Source organism: Myotis yumanensis, unplaced genomic scaffold, assembly GCF_028538775.1.
Source record: "Myotis yumanensis isolate MYYU_CA2020_CCGP unplaced genomic scaffold, mMyoYum1.0.hap1 SCAF_1, whole genome shotgun sequence".
Lineage (NCBI taxonomy): Eukaryota > Metazoa > Chordata > Mammalia > Chiroptera > Vespertilionidae > Myotis > Myotis yumanensis.
In genome coordinates this window covers 155,117,701-155,142,431 of record NW_027223752.1, presented here as the reverse complement: position 1 = coordinate 155,142,431, position 24,731 = coordinate 155,117,701, and the positions used below count along the sequence as shown (strand labels likewise).

The following is a 24,731-nucleotide window of genomic DNA, read 5'->3' as shown; positions in this document are numbered from 1 at the left end:
TCACAACAAATGCTACTTTAATAGCGGCTGCTCCTCACACCCCATCATTAGTCCACTGTAAAAGACAAGTTGCCACATTTCAGGTACCAATTGTCTACTGTGACTCCATCTTCCTCATCCCCAAGTCTCCAAGCAAACAGAAGCAGCAACCAGGAAGGCTGGGGCAGCTCTCCCAGGCCACTCCCTTCCACCTACGGGTTTGTGGTCAGGAAGTTCAAGGTTATCAGGAGCTCTTTAAATAGCTCTGATCACAACACCCAAAAGATGTGCCTCACCCTGGGGACAATACTGAGGCCCTATTAAATGGGGCCAAATTCACCCCAGGAGCAGTGGACGAGATGGTGATAGTGGACGAGGTGGTGATAGAGGCCAGTTTGCTCCAAGCTGTCTAATAAGAATTCCATCTACAGTCTGGAGCAAACTGGCCTCACTGAGACCATCCAAACACGTGTGGCTCTCCCCTGGTCGCATCAAGCCAGTGATCTTTAGTGCTGCCTCCCTGTCAGATGCCTCTTTCTGCACTGCCCACCAGCTTTGGAACAAACAAGTAACTAACATTCCACAAAGTTAACTGCCCTCCTGGACATCACGGGTCAGAACACAGGGCTGTGGAGAAACGAAACACAGGGGCCTTCCTTTGGCTCTGAAAGGATAGGCTATCCCCAGAAAAACACAGCACAAGGACAACCTACCCCCACCCCCCACCCCCACCCCACCCCCGGCTTAGAATCCTTCCGGTGCAATACCCCATGGCCCCATGGCAGGGTGGGTGCGAATCAGAGGAGCAGGACAGAGTTGCAAAGCAAGCAGACACGCACAGCAGGGGCCCACTGACCTCCACGAGCTTCATCATGGGCACTGGGTTGAAGAAGTGGAGCCCGGCGAAGCGATCCTGTCTGGTGGTGGCATTGGCTATGTTCGTGATCTGCAGAGAGGAAGTGTTGCTGGCAAAGATTGTGTGTCTGTGGAGAGAAAGATGGTAGGTTATTGGAATGAATCCCATCTTTGGGAACAGTCAGGACTATTCTCAGATGCAATGCATGAGGCAACACTTCCTGCCCAGATCTGCTGTCCTGACCCCTGGAGGAAGCCAGAGAAAAGACTTCTTCATATAAGAAACTGAAGTCAAGTGACCTGGTTCACTTAATTTTAAAATTTTACATTAAGTAATTTAAAAGTTATTTGTTCCAAAGGCGTACTTATTAATCTTTGCCAATCGTTCCTTAATTTTAGGGACCAAAATTTCTCCTCTCCACTTGTATTAATTTTCATGGTATGAGGGAAAAAAGGAGGCAGCTACTTAACCAACCTCAGCCACAAAATAAAACTCTAAGTGATCAAAGACCAATGAAAGAAAGGATGCATCCAGACACTCAAACAAAAATTGTAAAGAAACACCTGGATTCTCAACTAGAACCATCAGATAAGAAACATGAACGAAGATCTTTTCCCCTCAGTGAAAAGCTTTACTTCTCCACTGACTGGGAATTCAAATGAAAAGAGAAGAAAACCACCTGGTCCAAAAGCAGTTTTAAGGTTCCACAAGTAGAACTGGGAAAGAAAAGATACATGTTTATACATGATAAATGTAGCTCAAGGTATTGTGCTCCTAAAAAGACAGTGTCGTCTTCTTTTGTGCATATAAATATTGTGAAATTTAAAAAAAATACTGACTTAAACCAAATTTAATTTTTAAGACCACAATAAAGTGGGGTGCCAAATGAACAACAGGCAAATCTTTTTTTTTTTTTTAAAAAACAGGCAAATCTTTAAATAGGCAAGACTTCCAAGCTTTCCTATGGCACCACCTTGTGGATGAGTAGATACAAAACACCCTAATGCTAATTAGAACCACAAAGGCCTGGTCACAATACAGCAAGAAGGAGAGCAGTCCTTTACTGAGGTTTTGGGGTTCCTGCTTACCAAAACATCAGGAGCAAGTGGGAGGAGGGGCAGAAGGCTGAGAGGAGAAACAAGTGGATTTGGAAAGAGGAAAGAAGCCTGAGGTGAAAGGAGAAGCCAGTGTGGCTGGGTGGCTGCTCAAGCCCCCAGGAAAGATCCTCCGGGTCTTCTACTCAGGAGAGTGCTCACTTTTAAAGCACCACAGCACCCAGCTTTCTCAACAACTTCCAAGTTAGCCAATTTAAAAGCCAGGTAGAGGGGCTTTTTCTTTTTTTAAATTTTAAAGTTTTAAAACTCTAGTTTTCAAAGCTGCTTGCTTTTTGGTCAATGGAGGAAATAAACTACCTCCCATACAGAAGGCAATGAGAACAGATCCTCTGCAATAACAACGAGTGTGGTTGCCACAAACCACACACCCTGAGCCATGGCAGCAGGGGCAGTTGAAGGGCATTTACAGGACATCTGAAGGGCAACCCACTTGCAAAAAGGGGAAATGAAGATGCATTGATTGCAGAGCATGTTTTGTGAAAGGATGAAGTCACAACAGAGCCCAGTCCCAAGTGTCCCCAACCTAGGACACTCCCAGCACACGTTTTACCAGAAGGGGAAATGTCTCCTCCCACTGCTCCTACCAGCATCTCACTGTCCTCTTCCAACACAAACACAATGTGCTGCATAATAAATATACAGGGTTGTCTTATCTTCCACAAAAGTATGCCCTCACATTTTCCCTTTCTTGGACCATCTTTTGTTTTTCCCCTTCTGACAGTCAGTTATAAAAAAAGCTATTTTTCTCTTAAATGTACTAAGAAAAAATCGACAGTGCTAGCCTAATGATCACTGGCAATGCCTGCAGGCCTGAATGTGGAGAAGGCAAAAGGGGGTGGTGGGGACTGCGGTGGGTCAGAGTCCAAGAGTGTCGACAGGGGAGAGCCAGGACTCAGCTGACTAGGGGCCTTAGCCAAGCTTTCATCTGCAGTTCTTACACGAGAGAAGTCATGTCCTCCTCCATCTGGAATGCTATCACTGAAACATATTTTCATCTCCTGTTATAGGACCTAACTGTAAAGCACTGCAGTAAAGTATATCTTACTCAAGCTACTTAAAATGAAAACAAGTGTGTAGAAAAGGACAGCTCATGGCCAGAAGCATGGCCAGAAGCAAAGTCACATCTGTGGTGGGCACCACTCCCCCTATTTTACAGATTGCTAGGGAAGTTAGTCTTAGAGTTAGAACTGGGATGGTCTTGGACATTATTTACCCCTAACCCAACTCAAATTACAGATGATACAACTGAGAGCCAGAAAGGTTTGCTGGCAGTCCACAACCAGAGGGAAGTGGTGGGCTGGCCCCAAAACCCTCACTTTCCCTACAGTCCTCCCATTACTGGATGCTGACATAGAGGGCAGTCACACCTGTCATTGTCACCAGGGAATGACCAACATTGCAATACTAGAAGCCTGGTGCACAAGATTTGTTCACTTGGGGAGGGGGGGGGGGTGTCCCTCAGCCCAGCCTGCGCCCTCTTGCAGTCCGAGAGCCCTCGGGGGGATGTCCAATTGATGGCTTAAGAGCAGGCCTAAGCGGCAGTCAGACACCCTTAGTACTGCCACAGAGGCAGGAGAGGCTCCTGCCACCGCCGCTGCACTCGCCAGCCGTGAACCCGGCTTCTGGCTGAGCAGTGCTCCCCCTGTGGGAGCACACTGACCACCAGGGGCAGCTCCTGAGTTGAGCTTCTGCCCCCTGGTGGTCAGTGTGCATCATAGTGACCGGTCATTCTGCCATTTGGTCAATTTGTATATCAGCCTTTTATTATATAGGACAGGCCAAACTACTCGGTTATACTCCCTTTCCCGGGGCAAGTGTCTGCTTATCTTAGAGGGCTTCCTGCTGACTTTGGAGCCAACCAAGAAAGCCCTCAGTTTTTGTTAGGTGTTTCTGCAGCCCCTACATGCCTGTGTACAGAGCATGAGCATGCAGATTGGCAGTGATAGACAGGTGACAGAAAGATAAGTCTCTTCTCTTTGCTGGGGCAGGGCCTCTCCTGAACCCAGGCCATAGAGCTCTGAGGGTTGACATTCCAACAGGCTAGTATGCAAGGGTCTCTCTGTAGCCACTGCTCACTAGTGGCTGCCTAAGAATTACTTGTGTCATATAATCTTATTCTGACCAAGAAGGGTGAGTACAGCCAAATGAAACAGAAGGGGAGCATGAATGAATCAGTCAGGTGTCACTGTCACCAAAAGCCAGAGTCAAGCACAACAGAAGGCTCCAGACTCTGAGAACATGAGCTGCACGTGCACAAGCGTGCTGACCGTGCACAGTCCTGAGTCCCAGGCACCTGCATGCCTGACCTTCATGGGGCTGGTCTCCCCACCCTTCGCCAGAGCCTGGTCAGAACTTAATGCTCCTTTAGTGCTCACAAGACTGTTACGATTTAATACAGATAAAGCTTAGAACAGGAGAGCCCTGGGAAAACATTGTGCAGACAGAGGCACCCCTTCTCTTACACCATTCTGTTAGTTCCACCCAAATAAGGGGACATAGGAAACTGCTCTGAGGGTCCTCAGCAGACACTGAAGGACATGCCCTCCTCCACCCTCTGGCCTGCGAGGGCCCGTGACCCAGATGCTGCGAGAGGCGAAGGCTTGGCCCGGATGGACCCTCCATTTACCATGGGAAATTCCACCTTTGTTTGGGGACCAGAATCAGATCAGGGCAGCCGGATCCTCAGGAAGCAAACTGGGAATGGTGAATGGAGACCAAGGGAACTAGCTGTGGGCTACACGGGGAAGTGGGCTTACAGCCAGAAGCCATATTCCTGGGAGGAAGCCCTCAGACCCAACAAGGACGTCTGCACGTACTCAGAGGCAAACTTGTCCAGCCTCTTGAAGAGCTCGTTCTTCACCTTCAGGTTCTCCACGATGGCCTCCACCACCAGGTCCATGCTGTGGACTACAGATGCCGCGTCTGTGTTGGTCGATATGTTGCTCAGGGTCTTCTCCACAAACTCACTGCCTGCCTGTTGCCGGGAAAGGAAGGAGACATTCACTGAGCTTACTGGAAAATGGAGTGTGATTGACTGCTAAGGGGAAGGAAAGAGGAGGGTGAGACCAGGCCCACACACCTGACACAACCTGAATGCACCTCGAGATTCTGAGAAATAAAACTCCCTATGTTCCTGCTTAGGGACAGTGGCATCTCCATGTATGTTAGGTACCAAGGCAAGAATTCAGCCTGTGAACAAGCCCAGCTGCTGGTCAACTATCACTGTCAGCTATAGGTTGTAATCTTCCAAGCTTCTGGCCAGCTCTGCTCTGGTTACTAAACTGTCTGTTAACAGCGCCTGTACTGGCCTGCTGACATCTGTCCCCAGAGTGACAGGCTGCCAGGTTCTGGTCCAGGAAGCCTATAATTTGTCCTTCCGGTAAGGGTGAAAGCTTAGCTCAGGACCATCCGTCAGTCTGGGAGGTGGTGCTGACTATTGCCCTCTCACAGGAGGTAGGGAAGAGCTGAGTAAGAGCAACAGAGAGGGTAAGAAAGCCAAACTCAGCATTCCCCAGATAATAATCTCCCATCACAGGCCAGCAACTGGTGTTTCAAAAACATGCCAGGCACAGCCTCTGCTCTCAAGAGCTTCAAGTCCCATCTTTCCTCATCGTGACTCCAGGTCTCCACAAACAGACCTCAGGGCAGAACAGACAGTTCTGCCATTTGGTTTCAAAATGTAATTTGCCCATGGACATCGAAATGGTCATAATCAGCCAAGGCTCCCAAATCATCACTGAACAGCCAACTCTCAGAGCTGTTCAAAAGAAACATGAAGTGAGAGGACAGGTCACTTTTAAATTTCCATTGGCTGCATTTTATAAAGTGAAAACAGGTAAAATTTTTATTGAACCCAATATATCGAAGATATCATTTCAAAATTAATCAATATTATAAAATTTTAGATGCTTGATATTAGGTTAATACAGTACGTCAACCAGACAGGCTCAAGATGACACGTCCATCTCAGAGGATGTCTCTGGCAGAGATGAGAAATGTCAGGAGACTGGATTCCTATGGAGTGACTCTTTGGGAGCTCAGCTACCTGGGCACAGGGGCATTTATTTACACGCAGGACAGGGCTGAGTCTCTGCCCACTGAGGACAGTCTGCAGAGTAAACAAGTAAAATATGCAGGTTATCGATCTGGGTTCAAACTCACTCTGAAAACTAGATCCACTCTGTCCCTCTGATTTTTAAAAGGTGATTAGATATTAAGAAAATGCAAACCCAAAAGATGAGATACCACTTTCACACCTCCTATGATGGCTTTTATGAAAAAAAGGAAGGAAGGAAGGAAGGAAGGAAGGGAGGGAGGGAGGGAGGGAGGGAGGGAGGGAGGGAGGGAGGGAGGAAGGGAGGAAGGGAGGAAATAACAAGTGTTGGCCAGAATGTAGAGTATCTGAAACTTCCGTACACTGTTGGTGGGAATGTAAAACAGTGCAGCCATTATGGAAACCGGATAGGTGATTCCTCAAAAAACCAACAGGATTGCCATACAACCCAGCAATTCCATTTCTAGATACATAACTGAAAGAACTGAAAGAGGGACTTGAACAGATAGTATACTGATATTTAGTGTAGCATCTACACTAATAAAAGAGAAACATGGTAATTGGCGTACGACCGCTACCCTTCCCATTGGCTAATCAGCGTATCCTTATGCAAATTAACTGTCAGCCAAGATGGCGGCTGGCAGCCAGGCAGCTGGAAGAGAACATGAGGCTTGCTTGCTACAGTGACTTCAGACTCCAACGTTCCTCGCCTGTCTTGCGGGCCTCTGAGCTGGCAGTTTGAAACATTCTAACAAATATAGGCCTGGATCTCAGAGCTGGAGTTATACATTGTTTCGATTATAGAACTGAAACAAACCAGATACCTGCTCTCAGAGCTAGAGCCAGAGCTAAAGCTGGCCCAGAATAAAATAAAAAAAAGGATCGGTTGGGAGCTTCAATCAACAACCACCAGCCTGAAAGCAGCCCTCAGCCCCTCACCCAGACTGGCCAGGCACCCCAGTGGGGACCCCCACCCTGATCCAGGACACCCTTCAGGGCAAACCAGCCGGCCCCCAGGCCTCTATCCTATATAGTAAAAGGGTAATATGCCTCCCAGCACCGGGATCAGGGGAGCCGCGAGGCCTCCTGGCACCGGATCAGCGTGACAGGGGGCAGTGCCCAAACCCCCTGATCGCCCTGTGGCTCTGTGTGTGACAGGGGGCGGGGCCAAACCTCCCTATCCTCCCTGCTCTGTTCGTGACAGGGGAAGGTGCCCCAACCCCCTGATCGGCCCTGCTCTGTGGGTGACAGGGTGCGGTGCCCCAACCTCCCCCCACCTCCACTGGCCCTGCTCTGTGTGTGACAGGGTAGAGCCATAACCTCCCCATCGGCCCTGCCCTGAGTGTGACAGTGCGGTGCCCCAACCCCCTGATCGGCCCTGCTCTGTGGGTGATAGAGGGCAGTGCCCTAACTCCCCTATCGGCCCTACTCTGTGCGTGACACGGGGGAGCTCTCCAACCCCCTGATGGACCCTGTTCTGTGCATGACAGGGGGGAGCTCCCCAACCCCCTGATTGACCCTGCTCTGTGTGTGACAGGGTACGGAGCCCCAACCCCCCTGATAGGCCCTGCTCTGTGAGTGACAGGGGGTGGCGCTGCAACCTCCCCATCGACCCTGCCTTGAGTGTGATGGGGCGGTGCCCCAACCCCCCAATCGGCCCTACCCTGAGCGTGACTGAGGGTGGCATTGCAACCTCCTGATCCGCCCTGCTCTGTGCATGATGGGGCGGCGCCCCAACTCCCCAATCGGCCCTGCTCTGAGCCCCACCAGGGGCTGCACGTAGGGATTGGGCGTGCCCTCTGCCACCCGGGAGCAGGCCTAAGCCAGCAGGTCATTATCTCCCGAGGGGTCCCAGACTGCGAGAGGGCACAGGCCGGGCTGGGGGACCCCCCTCCCCTACGGAGTGCACAAATTTTTGTGCACTGGGCCTCTAGTTATTCATAATAGCCAAAAGGTAAAAAACAAACTAACAATCAGGTATCCACTCACAAGTGAATGGATAAACAAAATGTGGTATACACATACAATGGAATATTATTCATAAAAAGGAATGAAGTTCATAGATGGGCCTTGAAGAATTATACCAAATGAAAGACAAATATGGTATGATTTCACTTACTGAGGTTTCTATAATAGGTAAATTCAGACAGACAGAAAGACTGGAGGTTAAGAGAGACTGGGGAAGAAGGGAATGGGGAATTATTGTTTAATGGGTACAGTCTTTGGAGAGATGAAAAAGTTTTACAAACAGTGGTAATGGTTGTATAACAGTGTGAATTAATTAAAGTCACTGAGTTAAAATGGCAAATTTTTTCTTAAATGGATTTATCACAATAAAATTTTTTTTCTTTTAATCCTCACCCAAGGATTTTTTTTTATTATTATTATTGATCTGAGACAGAGAGAGAGAAACATGGACGTGAAACATAAACGTTTATCAGTTGCCTCCTAACCAAGGATCGAGCCTGCAGCCTAGTTATGTGTCCTGACTAGAAATCGAACCCACCACCTTTTTTGGTGTATGGGATGACGCTCCAACCAACTGACCCACCTGGCCAGGGCAATAAAAAGATTTTTAAAGGGACCTAGACACATCCTTGTGGATACCTCAGATGAAAAAGAACAAAATCCCCACCTGCACTCTTCTCTGCCTGTATATGGAGAATTTCCATTCAAGCCCCAAGGAAACCAACCCTACGCAACTTTAACAAGGTGACAAAGGTAAGCAAAGACTCACTGGGGTGACTTCTGCAGTATTTCTAATAACTTGTGAAGGTCCATTGAAAAGGAGTCAGTGAACCAGAGCCCTGGCCTTCCAGGCCTTCAAGTTCTCGAACCTCTGCTGCTGCTGGAAGTGACAATGACTCTCTATTTTCCTCTCTCGCAAGTACATCAGTAACAGGCATTACATGTTACCTAAGCAACCGAAAGTTTCTATCAAAACACAGTATTTATGGTCTCATTCTCTTTTTAACTTACAAGTATGAGAATTATCTTTCTGTTTTTCTCTCGTGCGTCCTTATAACTAAATAGGTGTCATTCAATCCTAAACTCTGTGGACAGAATGAGTTCACTACCTGCAGAACTTTCTCCTGAACCTCAAATCCCACCCAACAATGTGGTTATTTACTTCTCTTGTTTTTTAACCAGTCTCCCCTGTATGTTTAGTGATTATGTTATTATATTGGTCTAAAGTTTTGGAGAAATGTGTTTTACATAAACAAACTGAAAAAGTAAGCAAAGCAGCACCTCACCCTTCCTCCAAGAATGTGAAGTGATCAGAGGACTGGTCTTGAGGATGCTGAGAACAAGAAATTACCTGGGGGTTTTCTGCAAACTTCTTCTTGGCTATTTTCTTAAGGCTTTCCTCAATTCCCTTTTTGGATTTTGCCAGGATGTCCTCTGCCTGGTCCACCAACACTACTGTGTGGCCAGTTGCTGCAGCAACCTAAAGCAAAAAAATAATAATAATAATTTTGTTTAGAAAATAAAATATAAAAGCTAAATATAGAGGTTCATATTCCACATTCTAGTCAAAATACTAAGTCAGCATAATAAGGCGAACACTATCTAGACACACAGTTTTTGCTAAAAACACAGCTCTTGCCAGGCACTGTTCTAAACCCTTTATGTGAATGAAAAATGCTCAAAACCTGCCGTCTAAATCAAAGTTCCAAAGGTCACACTACAATTACCTCCTGCACTGCCCTGTACAACACCAAAGCTACAAGCAACATGTAGCTACTGAAATTAATTGCAATTAAGTAAAATTAAAGATCTAATTCTTCAGTATATGATTGTCTAACTACTATGCTATACATCTGAAACTAATACAAAATAATGAATGTAAACTGTAATTGAAAAAAATGTATTTTAATTTCAGTTCCTCAGCTGCACTAGCCATATTCTAATGCTCAATGGTCCCCCACATCCGTCCTCAGAGCTGGCACGTTCTGCACAGCTCAATGCCTGGGCTCTGCTCTTCTGCAGTCCTTGCATCACCAAGAGGTAAGACTTAAACTCTAGTAATGGTGCAAAAAGACTCTTGTCCCCAAGGGTTATTTAGTGACAAGACTCCCATTTAGGAGGGCAATTCTCCTCCATTCCCCATGCCCACTGTAGCCGAATCCTGAGGGCACTTTAGTGAAACTGCCACAAGTTTGAAAGCAACCAGCTTAGTTCAGCCACAGTCCCTATGTCATCACAGTTTGCCCATAGCTTTGGCCAAGACTGTGGAATGGTTGGTGTGGCTAAAAATAGATCTGGTCACATCAGAGGCAGCTGTTGTAAGTGAATGAGTTCAAGCCATAAGTAACAGGGCACATGCGACCTGATGCAAACATAAATGACACAAGAGGCCACACACTGAGATGCCCTCTCTGGGTGTGAGAAGCCTTGCAGAGCCATTGCTTGGGAGCTTCTGAGGAATCAAGGCTCGTAGGAGAGAGGCAGGTCAGCGAGAATGAACCTGCCGGAGATGACAGAAAAGAGAACAGCTGACCCTTGAACAACATGGGTTTAAACTTCACTGGTCTACTTACGCGTGGATTTTTTCCCATAAATACTGCAAATGTATTTTCTCTTCCTTATGATTTTCTTAATAACATTTTCTTTTCTCTATTTATTGCAAGGCCACAGTATATAACACACATAACATACAAAATATGTGTTAATCGACTGTTTATGTTATTGGTAAGGCTGCCAGTGGGCTATTAAGAAAAGTTAAGATTTGGGGAGTCAAAAGTTATACATGAATCTTTGACTGCACTTCTAACCACCACATTGTACAAGGGTCAACTGTATGTAATTCTAAACCTCCGTAAGATGTGAGATTTGTGAAACCAGGCAGCTAAAACTCAAAGAAAAAAAACAAAAAGGAAAAAAAAGAAGAAACAGAAGATCAAAACTCAAAGGCACAGAGGTGCAAATCCCAAAGACAGATTTCCAAAGAATACTTTTTAAAATGGCAAAACAGGTTTTAAATGGGCGTTAATTACAATTCTCCCCGCCCCCCCCCCCCCCCCGGCTTCTCCTCAGAAAGCTGCAAGTCCATGCCTGTGGAGCCAGGAGACAGTATCCAAGCGCACCTAGGAACCAAGAGAAGGAAGTCTGCCAGGATCAGACAGTCTGATAAGCCCAGCAGGGCAAAGGGGTGAAGGGGGCATGAGTCATCTTGATAAAAGGGCAGAGGCAGTCAGTCAACTTGCCCTCTGAGCAAAAGCCCAGGCTGCAAGCAGGCAGGCAGCACCGTCAAAGTAAAACCAGGTCCAGAAAGCAAAACACCCACTGACCCAGACAACAGCTCCCCCTAAGCAATGACAGACCAAAGCCCATCTAGCCAACATCTCAATCACTGGACACAAATGTGAAAGTCCAATTCAACAAATTCAAAGTAAAAAGTGAGAGCAACTTTAGAAACTGTACAAAGACCATGTAGCAGGCCTGAGACTGTTTACGCCTTTGGCTGCATCAGGAAACTCAGACTCAGGGAGGGCTCCCACCATTCCTTGATAAGAAAAGCTTGCTGCACCAGGACTCTGCAGCGTGGTTTATGCTGAACACCTGCTTTCCTTCTGAGCTAGGAATTCTAGTACTTGCTAGGTAGAGGATGCCTAACTGACCAGCCCTAATAAAAACCCAGGGCTCTGAGTCTCTAATGCAGCGGTTCTCAACCTGTGGGTCGCGACCCCTTTGGCGGTCGAACAACCCTTTCAACAGGGGTCGCCTAAGACCATCCTGCATATCAAATACTTACATTACGATTCATAACAGTAGCAACATTACAGTTATGAAGTAGCTATGAAAATAATTTTATGGTTGGGTCACAACATGAGGAACTGTATTTAAAGGCCAGAAGGTTGAGAACCATTGCTCTAATGAGTGTGCCTGGTAGACAGCACTTCATACGTGCTGTCACAACTTGGTGCTGGAGAAATTAAGTGTGTTCTATGTGACTCCACTGGAAGAGGACTCTGGAGGCTGGGGAATGGTCACTCCAGACTTTACCCCAGTAGCCTTTCCCCTTGCTGATTTATGGCTGTAACAAATTACAGCCATAAGAGACTCTAGTCATCCCTGGGTCTCTAGTATCCATGAGAAGATTCATTCCAGGACCCGCTGTGGCTATCAAAATCCACAGATGCTCAAGTCCCTTATTAAAATGATGTAGCATTTGCATAGAACCTATGCACACCATTCAGTGTACTTTAAATCAGTGGTCGCCAACCTTTCAGACCTCACAGACCACCAGCGGTCCACGGACCACAGGTTGGCAACCGCTGCTTTAAATGATCTCTAGATTACTTACAATGCCGAATGCAATGTAAATGCTATGCAAATAGTTGTTATACTGTATTGTTTAGGGATCAACTTTCTGGAATTTTTTTTCTGAATATTTTTATCTGAGGATGGTTAAATCCGAGGATGCATAACCAGCAGATATGGAGGGCGGGCTGTGAGCCCTTGTAGTAAATAACCAAATCTGGGGGGGGTGGTGGGGAAGGGGGGCAAAGGGATGTTGGTGGTGAACCTTGACACAGAAACAAGAAAATAAATCTCAAATTCCAGATGGAGCTGGTGTTGAAATCAACCTGCTTTGAGACAGGCACCCCTGGGGAGCAGCTGAAGGGGGGCGGGGTGACTGCCAAATGTACATCCTCTGCAAGGCTGCGGCAAGCAGGGTGCTAGCTGGCGAACCTCCTTTTGTTTTGGCTCCTGTGTTCTGACAGTCCCTCTGGAATGACACAAGTGACTTTCACTTTGTTCCTTTTAACCTCGAACCTAGATCATCCTAGCAAGGCCAGACATTAGTTCTCCGCTTCCCAGCTGCCTGGTCCCAGCCCATGTCCCTCACTTCCCCTGCAGCACGCATCACTCAGGCGTTTTTGCTCCTCAAGGTGTTGGGGAATAGGGGGAATTCAAGCACATCTGGCACAAGATGAAGCCAACACTGAAGGAAACGGCGGGGGGGGGGGGGGGGGGGGGGAGAATGAGGGCAGAGTCCTGTTACTTAGAGACATTGTGATTTCACTTAGAAAATATGAAAATCAAACTATATGGTTCCAAACATGGATTGTCAAATAAAATAAAAACTGCCACGGTGAGAATCCCATCAGGCAGCAGATCGAAGAAGGCTGGATAAGAGGAGTACACCTGGAACGGGCCAGCTTCATAAAGTTCTAACCTTAAAGAGGGGGGCAGAACAAGCAAGAGAGGTGACATCGCACCGTTTTTCTAGAAAGACACTTTCAAAGTTATCATCATCCTGTTTGATTGTGAGAGTGACAGACATTTTGTTGTTGTTGTTGTTGAGGAGCCATAATACTAGCCTTATGGTTACTGGTTTTAAAGGTGTAAGCAGAACCAAACCTGGAGAGGAAGCACCCTCAAATATTCAAGTAAACCAAGAGACGTTATAGAACAGTAAAATTCAACCAGGAAAAATCATGGTCGAAAAACATTTCAGCCTAAATGCTGACTTTCCACTCGTATCCAAAGTCTCTCTGATAAACTGCCCCCACCTCCCCATGAGAAGACTGGGCCGTTCAGTCACTACCTGGCTTCACCCGGGGTCTGAATGAGCACACTCCAGACAACACACATAGGTAGACACTGGCCAAAAAAACAACTATTAATTCAAGGTGACCTTCAAGAGAGCCAAGTGCAAATGTCAGATGACCATGTGAAAGTGACAGAGTATTTGAAACATTTGCTAATTTTCCCCTCTCACCCAGAAGAGGTGAAAGCAGGGGCCAAACCTAACAGAGAGAGGCGGCAGCTTTTCTTTCCCCGTTTCTGCAAAACTTCCTGGAGCCGCACGCACAGTGGAAGAAGCTGCTCTCGTGGAACTCAGCTCAATGTTTCTCCCTACCTCAAGTCACTGGAGCACTTTCTACAGTTCTGGACTCTCCCAAATGTCTAAACTGGTATTTCTGGTCTAGTGAGAAAGCAACACTTGTATGCTCTAAATAGTTATCCCTGGCAGGTTTTTAAATTTTTTGTAAACCTTTTCTACTTTAGCTTTTCTTTCCTTGGTTTAGGAAAATACAAAGGAAATCTTACGGTGTAGTTATTCCAAGACATAGGGAAAAAGGACATCCCAGTTTCAACCCAAAGTGGATATGGTTGGTCTGAATGATGAAAAGACAGGAGAAAAAGAGATATTGGGTGGGGCAGGGTGGTAGGGGGGTGCGTGAAGGGAGGTAGAAGAAGGTATTGGGGGATAAATGGTGATGATGTAAGAAGATTTGAATTGGGGTGATGATCACACAATACAATATGCAGATGTTGTATTAAAGAATTGTATACCTGAAACCTATATGATTTTACTAACCAATGTCACTCCGATAAATTCAATAAAAATTTTTAAAAAAGAGAAAATTTAACTCTCCATCATTTTACGGTGAAGCGCTGTTGTGCAGGCCACAATTTATTACATAGCAATAAACTACCATAATAGCATTACTCAAAGTGATTTCAAGTTAGAGCAGCATTTTCATCCCACCCACCTGCAGAGAGGAACCCAAGCTAATGCTCAAGTTCCTTGCAATCATTTCTTGCAGTCATATCCTGGGGACACAAGGTTGGCAATACCCTGAGGGCAACTTCATCCTTGCAAACCCCAGTGCCAGCCCACAGTGAACACTCAATGCACAGTTGCTGAATGAATCAGTGATGAATGAAGCATATCTAGCCCACTGCCTGGTACACATTAGATACTTAATAAAATATCCATAGGATTATGGGGGTCAATGTTGGCGTTGGTATTCCTCTCCTACTGTGTGTCTAAATGGCCTATCACAGGATGTACTCAGGATGCAAGCAATCTGTCCCTCCCCCGCCTCCCCCCCCCCCCCCCCCCCCACACACACAATCCATGTCAGCCCTGACAGCTGTGTGACTCTTGTCTCAGACTGGCTCAAACAACTGAGGCAGCCTTAAGCATGGCTAGCCAGCCACAGGCCACTTAGAGGCCATCTCATTTCTGAAACTTTAATAGTTTTATTTCTCCCCAAGAGCTGGGAGGGCTTATACTAGTAGAGGCAACAGTCCTTACCTACCCTCCTCTAACAGAAAGAACATAGGCCTTTAAAAAGAAAAAAAGCCAGCCCTGGCCAGCATTGCTCAGTGGTTAGACCATCGGCCCGTGCACTGAAGGGTCACAGGTTCAAAATTCCAGGTCAAGGGCACTACCTGGATTGCAGGTTCAATCCCCAGCCTGCTGAGTGTGAGAGGCAACCAATAGATGTCTCTCTCTCACATAGATATGTCTCTCTCTCTCTCTCTCTTCACCCACGCCTTCTACTCTCTGAAAATCAATGGAAAAAATATCCACAGTTGAAGACTAACAAAACAAGAACAAGAAAAAAAGCTAAATGAAACAAAAAGGAAGTGTCCTGTACTGAGGACCTACTGTGGGCTGGGCACATAGTTGTATGTTCCAACTGTATTTCTGATCAATACAACAACCCTGTTGAAGAAGACATCATCCTCATTTTGCAAACGAAGAAAGAGAATTGGCCAAAACCGGTTTGGCTCAGTGGATAGAGCGTCGGCCTGCGGACTGTGAGGTCCCGGGTTCGATTCCGGTCAAGGGCATGTACCTGGGTTGCGGGCACATCCCCGGTGGGGGATGTGCAAGAGGCAGCTGATCGATGTTTCTCTCTCATCGATGTTTCTAACTCTCTCTATCTCTCTCCCTTCCTCTCTGTGAAAAATCAATAAAACATATTTAAAAAAAAAAAAAAAAAAGAGAATTGGAGAGGTGGGATCACTCACCCAAGGTCACTCAGCTGTGAGGCTGAGCAGCCAGGTTCCAAGAACCTGGCTCCAGAACTTGTCTTCTTGTAACCTAGTTAGAGGAGTACAAGGAATGCTACCTGATTTGTCAAGACAACTAGATTTCAATAGACAATAATAAAAAAATGCTACCTTATAGAAATGTCATGGAACTGATTTTTTTGGTGTTCTTTTTCCCTGCCTTACTTAGTAACTATGATAGACTCGGTGATAATAACAATAAAAATTCCTCCTAAATAACCACATGTCAGTTCCTCCCCAAATTAAAGTCCTACTAATACACCTTTGCAGTCCTTATGAAACTGGCATCATGTTCCATTTTATAGATGAGGAAACTGGGCTTTGAAGAGGTTAAATAACATTTCCAAAGTCCCATAGCTGGTAACACATAAACAGCCTTCGGTTCAATCAAATCACAGTCCTATCCACAGCAAAAATGACCTGACAAAGAACACCATCTATACAGACAAATCAGTTTCCATGTGAGCATTAAAGACTCAAAAGAGCCCCTAAACACCCATGCTCTAGGACAGGGGTTCCCAGTGTGGGTCCTGGACCAGCAGCATCACCACCACCTGGGAACTTGTTAGACATGCACATTCTTGTCCTGTCCGTGGCTCAGTGGTTGAGTGTCCATATAGCCTTTGGGGGAGGCATTGTCACAGCAAACTGAGAGTCTGGACCTGAAGCTAGGGCTGCCTGCATCCAGAGCCCTCCCATGCTGGCTGTTCCTGACCCCCGAAAGCATGGCTGGGTCTAAGGGAACAGTCTGAGGCACTTCGAGCTGGGAAAGGGCCGGACTCTGGAGCCTATCTGCTGCCTGTGAAACAGGAAACACTCCTTAACCTCTGTGGCTGTCTTATCTGTAAAAATGAGGTGATAGAACTGTTGGGAGGATTAAATGAGTTAATACATGTTAAATTCCCAGAAAGGTGCTTGATGTACCATAAGAGCTGGTTATTTTTATTCTAGGCAGTTCCCTTCCTCCAGCGAGAATCTGAGGCTTAACACTGGATCCAGGTACAGCCTCCTAAAACAATGTATTTTATTTTGTTTTTGAACTTACACCTTCCTGATCCCAAGACTTGTTCTCTTTCTGGTTTCCACTTTCAGGTTTTCCCTTCTATGACGTTCCACTTTCACAAACAGGCTTGGATCGCTATTCATTTAAAAAAGAAAGTAAAAAAAAAAAGGAGCAGGCGGGGGTGGGGGTGGGGTGAGCACAAACATCCTTAGCCACCTGAAGCTGGCCTTGCTTTCTGACCAAAGTCCTTCAACTCCAGAGTGGCACAGGGTGTGGAGCACAAGTTCCAGAACCAGCCTTCCTAGGCTTAACCCAGGGCTTAGCCACTTACTACGTGACCTTGAGCAAATGATGCAGCCTCTCTCTATAGTTTCCTGATCCCATCTCACAGGTTTGTTGTGAAGATTGAAGTGCTCAGACCAGTGCTGGGCACATGGAAGGGGCACATGCTTGCTACCTGATGCGCTCCTCACTACATCAGGTGCTCCACTCTCTCCTGAGCCATGCAATTCACAAACTCTAGCAATCACAGGTACTTATCAATGATCTTCTGATTCCTAAAGCCAATGCCTGTTTTTGGCTCCACCTTGTGCAGCCTGCAAACTGCCAACTAGGGCCTCTTTTCTAAAAAGCTCTTCCATTTCTTATCTCTATTTCTTAACTCTGTCTATTCATTTAAGATATATTAAGTGACTTTTCTTAATCCTCTCAGCCTCTAAACAAAGGTATCTTTTAAGTTTCTGCTTTCAATATTTTTTTCATCTGTCTCTATATCTTTTCCTTCTGGAATCATCCTCATAATTCCAACTGTACTGAAACCAGCATCTTCTGTCCTAAGCTACAGTCATCATCTCGACCCTGAAACCAGTTCTTCTTGACCTTCATTAATGGTACCACTTTTCTGAGGGGCATAATCTGACTGAACAAAAACGTTTCCTTTAACTTCACCCTTACTGTCCAAAGAAACTCTATTCATTATTCAAGGCCCATTTCAAACGCTACACGCTCCAATGAAGCTTTTCCCCCCAATGAATGTACTCTTCCCTCTTTTTGAAACTTCAGAGCTAGATTTTTATTGCTCTTATTATGCTACTTTATACCAAAGTAAACTGGGTCATTTGGATCTTTGTGTAACAATCTCTGCTCTTAGATTTAAAATCCTGCAATGGCAGAAATTGATTTGGTCTTTATAGCCCCTAATATGTATCACATGCCTTGCACATGATGGTTGTCTAATAAATAACTACTAACTACCTAACGCTGCAGAGTAGTAACCTGAGCCTGTACTCTTCCAGCCACACCAGGCTTCCCCTTCCCTGCTAGTTCATGGCTCCGGGCCCCTGCCTAAGCAACTCCCACCACCAGGAGCTGCCTGGGGGACTCCAACTCATCCTTCAGACGCCAACGCAGGCTATCTCTGCCTCAGTGAAACCTCTTTTAACCTCTGGGAGAGGCGGTCACTTCCTCTTGTGCTTCCACTGATTTACAGATATAGCAGATCTTTCATACAGGACTTCAAATACTGAAAGAAAATAAATAACAGAGTGTGAAGCTGGTGTGAGCCACCAAAGGCCACTCAATTGTGTAATAATGGTGGCCCAACCCCTAGGATGGTAACACAAAAGCTATTTTATGAAAAATCCCACAAATCTGCCCTGGCCGGTTTTCTCAGTGGTTAGAGTTAGAGTGTTGGCCCACGGACCCAAGGCACATGGGTTTGATTCCTGGTCAAGGGCAAGTGCCTCGGTTGCAGGTTCAATCACTGGCCCAGTCGGTGGGAGTACGAGGCAACCAATCGATGTGTCTCTTTCACGTCAATGTTTCTCTCTCCCTCTCCTCCCTCCCTTCACTCTCTCTAGAAAATCGGTGGAAAAAAATATCCTCCGGTGAGGATTTAAAAAAAAATCACAGCAAAGAGGTCACTAACCAACCAGTATGTAAGAGAAATTCCAGGTATTAAGGAGGAAAGATGGAAAAGTTAACCAACATCAACTTTTGATGATGAACTCAAGATAATACCTGGAGACCTTTCTAAAACAGCTGCTGCATCATCCACTTCAGAGTCTGAAGTTGCTGTTGCCACAAACACCAATGTAGTGTGGCTCTGGCACACCACTACCTGCAGCCCACCAGAATTTCCAGTAAATATAAACGTCACATACACATATATAGTACAATATATACATATTTTTTACATATACTTTTTAAAATATATATTTTTATTCATTTCAGAGAGGAAGGGAGAGGGAGAGAGATAGAAACATCAATGATGAGAATCATTGGCTGGCTGTCTCCTGCATGCCCTCCACTGGGGACTGAGCCCACACCCCAGGCATGTGCCCTGACCAGGAATCAACCCATGGTTCATAGGTTGATGCTCAAACTCTGAGCCATGCCGGCCAGGTTACATATACTTTTTAATGTCCCCTTTTCATTACTATATGTCATAAGTGTTTAAAAGCCTTACCTTAAAGTTTTAAACCACCAAAACTTTCATCTGTACCACGTGACATCCCAGATATTACAGGTAGGCAACCTGTGCCTTTATTATAGCCGGTTGTTCATATTTATATTTCTTTCTCTGAACAGTGAGCTCCTCAGGAGCAGCAATCACATTTTACCTTTCACCCAGCCCAGTGTCTAGCACATGGGAGACACTTAATATTCATGAAAAGAATACATGAATAATAGACCTATTTTTTAAAAACTCAATGTGTCAATTATTTTAGGAGTAAGTTCTTAAGGAATCATGACTGCTTTTATTGCTCGAAACTATAACAAATTTTACATACCCTTCAAGTTATTTTAGATTTATGAAAAACCATATTATTAGTTTGAAAGGAAAGAAAAAAAGTTAATAACCGAAGTCTTTAGACAATTATGAAGTGGGGGGGGGGGGGGGGGGGGGAAGGTACAAAAGTCTCTGTTATTTTGGTGAGCAGATTAACCAATTTTTGGCCCAGTTGGTTGAGATGCCAGGCAAAGGGGAAACTGGAGCCAACTACTGAGCAGTATGACCACCCCTGTGTCTTCAAAACTGGATTAATGCTTAGTTCCCTCCAGCATGAGAATATGTCCCAAACCTTTTATCAAAGGGGCTGTGGACAAGGCCAGAGGCATGCTGACCCTGTGTTTGTGTCCCTCTCTGAGGGCACATGTGTGAACCAGGTCAAGGAGTAGCCACGGACACATAAGTTCACTCCCTCCAACACAGGTTTCTTCTCTCTCACACTGAGGACACTGAGGCACCTTTGTTTCTCAACTACTGCAATGTCAGAGATGGGCAAAAGCACTTATTGTTCATGTTTATTAGTTACAGATCATCAAAACCATCGACTTTTCCAGCAGGAAGATACCCTAGAGATCATTCAGTGTGGTGGCTTTCCAAACTTTTTTAGCCAGAAAATCCTCTTCGTAGGAATGCAAACAGAAAACAACATGTAAAACAGAGACCAGGGAAGAGGAGTTTGGAAACCACCAAGGAAATTCATGGAATCCTTAAAGTCCATTAGAGCATAGTATAAAAACCTCTGATCTATTCACACCCACTGGGATGGCTATTATTAAAAAAATAGGAAATAAGTGTTGGCAAGGATGTGGAAAAATTGAAACCCTTGTGCACTGCTGATAGAAATGTAAAATGTGCAGCCACAATGGAATACAGTATAGCAATTCCTCAAAAAATTAAAAATAATTACCATATGATTCATCAATCCCAGTTCTGGGTATATATCCAAAAGAATGAAAAGTAAGGCCCCTCTGATAGATATTTGTACACCCATGTTCATAGCAGCATTATTCACAACACCAAAGGTAGAAGCAACCCAAGAATCCATCAGTGATGAATGGCTAAATAAAATGTGGTGTATACATGCAATGAAATATCATTGCATTAAAAACATTCCAATGGAATATTATACCCTAAAAAGGGAAGAAAGAGTCTAGTCAGCGTGGCTCAGTAGTTTCAGCACTGACCCATGCACCAAGAGGTTCGATTCCCAGTCTGGGCACATACTCAGGTTGTGGGCTAAATTCTCATTGGGGGTGTACAGGAGGCGGCCGATCAATGATTCTCTTTCATCACTGATGTTTCTCTCCCTCTCCCTTCCTTTCTCTCTAAAATCAATAAAAAAAATATTTTTTTAAAAAAAGGAAGAAAAAATATCTATAAAGTTTCAGGATACAAATCCATATACAAAAATGCTGCATTTCTAATCTATACTATTAAAAGGGTAGTATGCTAATTAGACCAGATGTTTTCCGAACGATCTTCTGGATGTCCTTCCTGACAAAGCCAGGCCCAGGCAAAGCCGCCTGCCCTGCAGTCATGGGCGCCAGCACCTGCGGCCTGGGAGACAGAAAAAAGCCTGCTGCCGGGGAGATGGAGAAAAGCCACCCACCCCGCGGTCCTGGGCACCAGCACCTGGGGCCTGGGAGACAGAAAAAAGCCTGCTGCCCGGGAGATGGAGAAAAGCCACCCACCCCACGGTCCCGGGCACCAGCGGCCCTGGAGACGAAGAAAAGCTGCACGCCCCACGGTCCTGGGCATCTACAGCTGGCCCGGGCGAAGCCAGCCTGGATCCTGGGTGCCTGTGGCCGGCCAGAGGGAGGGAAGCCCATGTCCTGGGTGCCTGCAGCTGACCGGAGGAGGGAATCCTGGGTCCCGGGTGGGGGGCCCAGGCAGAGGCGGTTAGGGGCGATCACACAGGCAGGCAGGCGAGCAGTTAGGAGCCAGCAGTCCCAGATTGCTATAGGCATGTCCGACTGCTGGTTTAGGCCCGATCCTTGTGGACATCCCCCGAGGGGTCCCGGATTTAAGAGGGTGCAGGGCAGGCTGAGGGACCGCTCCCTCCACCCCCACCCCTGACACGAATTTCATGCACCGGGCTTCTGGTACACTAATAACAAACTAGCAGGAAGAGAAACTAAGAAAACAATTATATTTATAATTGCATCAAAAAGAATAAAATGCCTAGGAATGAACTTATGCAAGGAGGTAAAAGACCTGTACATTATAAAACATCTTATAAGAAAACTATAAGACATTGGTGAGACAAACTGAAGAAGACACAAATAAGTGGAAAGATATTCTCATGGACTGAAAGAATTAATACTGTTAAAATATCCATACTACCCAAAGTAATCTACAGGTTAAAGCAATCCCTATAAAAATTCCAATGGAATTTTTTACAGAAATAAAACAAACAATCCTAAAATTTGGATGGAACCATGAAAGACCTCAAAGAGCCAAAGCAATCTTGAGAAAGAACAAAGCTGGAGACATCATGTGCCCTGATTTCAAACTATATTACAAAACTATAGTAATCAAAACAGTATGCTACTGGCAGAAAAACAGAGACAAAGCTCAATGGAACAGATATAGAGCCCCAAAATAAACCCACACATATATGGTCAATTAATTTATGATAAAGCAGCCAAGAATATACAATGGGGAAAGAACAGTCTCTTCAACAAATGGTGTCCAGGAAGCTAGACAGTCACATAAAATAGAATGCAACTGGACCACTATATTACACCATACACAAAAGTTAACTCAAATTGGATAAAAAATCTGAATATAAGACCTGAAGTCACTAAACTCCTAGAAATAAACATAGGAGACAAGCTCCTGGACATAGGTCTTAGTGATGATTTTTTGGATTTGACACCAAAAGCAAAGGCAACAAAAACTAAAATAAACAAGTGGGATTGTATCAAACTAAAACACTTCTGCACAGCCAAGGAAACCATCAACAAAATGAAAAGGTAACATACTGAATATTTGCAAATCATATATCTGATAAGAGGTTAATATCCAAGACATAAAAAGCACTCATACAACTCAACAGCAAGAATAAGTAAATAAATAAATAAATCTAATTTAAAAATGGGCAGAGGAACTAAATAGCTATTTTTTCCAAGCAAGACATACAGGTGGCCAAGAGGTACAAGAAAAGGTGCTCAATATCACTAATCATTAGGGAAATGCAAATCTAAACAACGAGATAGCACCTTAAAAAAAAAAGAGTAAAAAAATAAGTGTTGAAGAGGATGTGGAGAAAAGAGAACCCTTATGCATTGGTGAAAGGAATGCAGATTGGTGCAGCTACCATGAAAAACAGTATGACAGTTTCTCAAAAAATTAAAAATAACTACTACATGATCCAGCAATTCTACTTTAAAAAAAAAAAAAATGAGAGCACTAACTCACAAAGATACATGTATCTCTCTGTTCATTGCAGCACCATTTACAATACCCAAGATATGGAAGCTTTTTTTAAAAAAATATATATTTTATTGATTTTTTACAGAGAGGAAGGGAGAGGGATAGAGAGTTAGAAACATCGATGAGAGAGAAACATCGATCAGCTGCCTCCTGCATACCTCCTAGTGGGGATGTGCCCGCAACCCAGGTACATGCCCTTGACCGGAATCGAACCTGGGACCTTTCAGTCCGCAGGCCAACGCTCTATCCACTGAGTCAAACCGGTTTCGGCAGATATGGAAGCTTTGGAAGCAACCTCAGTGTCCATTGATGAATGAATGGATAAATGAAATGTGGTGTATATGTATGTGTACACACACACACACACACAGAGAGAGGGAGAGAGAGAGAGAGAGAGAGAATATTTTCAGACATAAAAGAGTAGCAAATCTTGCCATTGTAACACTGATGGACCTTGACAGCTTCATTTATAATGAGTGAAATAAGTCAGATAAAGAAAGACAAATACCATAACATCTCACTTATATGTGGAATCTAAAAACAAACAAACTGAGCTCATGGATACAGAGAACAGATTGGTGGATGCCAGAGACAACGGAGTGGGCAATGAAGAGGGTTAAAAAGTACAAACTCCCAGCTATATAGTTAATAATACTATATTGTATATTTGAAAGTTGCTAAGAGAGTGGATTTTAAAAGATTTCATCACAAGAAAAAAAATTATAACTACATATGGTGAGAGATATTAACCAGACTTATTACGGTGATCACTTTTCAATATATACAAATATGGAATCATTATGTTGAACACCTGTAACTATGTTATACTGGCAATTATATCTAAATTTTTAAAAAGGAAGGAAATTATTGACACATGCTACAACACAGACGAACCGTTAAGATATTATATTAGGTGAAATAGGTCAGTCAGAAAATACTGTATGATTCCACTTACGTGAAGTACTCAGAATAGACAAATTCATAGAGACAGAAGGTGAAGCAGTGTTTGCCAGGGACTGGGGAGAGGAGAGACAGGGAGTTGTTTAATGGGTATGGAAATGAAGAGCATTCTGGAGACGGATGATCATGATGGCTTTCCAAGAACATGCATGTACTGAAATGCCACTGAACTGTATATTTTTAAATGGTTACAATGATAAATTTTATATTATGTATGTATTTTTACCACAATCAAAAAACAAAGACCACTAATCTGATTTAACACAGTATCTTCATTTTACTCAGGGGAAAAAAAAACATAAACTAAGGCAGAAAAATTATTAACCTAAGATCACATGCAGGCACTAGTGTGCCACCTAAATGTAATTCTGTAAAAGGTAGTTCTGTCTAGATTGCTTACTCCATCAAACTCTTCATAGGCTCCCTGTGACCACAGAATAAAACTTAAGTTCCTACACCTGACGTGCAAGGCCCTCCAGGATGGGGATCCACCTCCTCTCCAGATACAGCATTCACTGTTGCCTGGCACTCCACCACCACAAGGCCTGTAGCTCCCTGCATCTGCTACGCCTCTCACCTCCAGGCCTTTGCACTGTCCACACCTTCTCCCCAACTTCACCTCATTAAATATGCCTGAGTATCACCCCTAGATACTAAGCTTCCTTACTCCAAGATCCTCTCAGCTCCAGGCTCTGTGTGCCTCATGCTCCTATAATACC

General features: G+C 44.9%; 1 protein-coding gene across 1 annotated transcript in view; it reads right to left on the bottom strand.

The window, feature by feature from the left end:
• Positions 1-24,731, bottom strand: part of HADH (hydroxyacyl-CoA dehydrogenase) — a 47,210-nt gene that overhangs the window by 13,956 nt on the left and 8,523 nt on the right. Inside the window, exons 2-4 of the mRNA XM_070433502.1 lie at positions 9,324-9,452; positions 4,767-4,924; positions 836-962 (exon numbers count right to left, since the gene is read on the bottom strand). Coding sequence (XP_070289603.1) covers positions 836-962; positions 4,767-4,924; positions 9,324-9,452 — 414 coding nt within the window. The remainder of the gene's footprint in view (positions 1-835; positions 963-4,766; positions 4,925-9,323; positions 9,453-24,731) is intronic.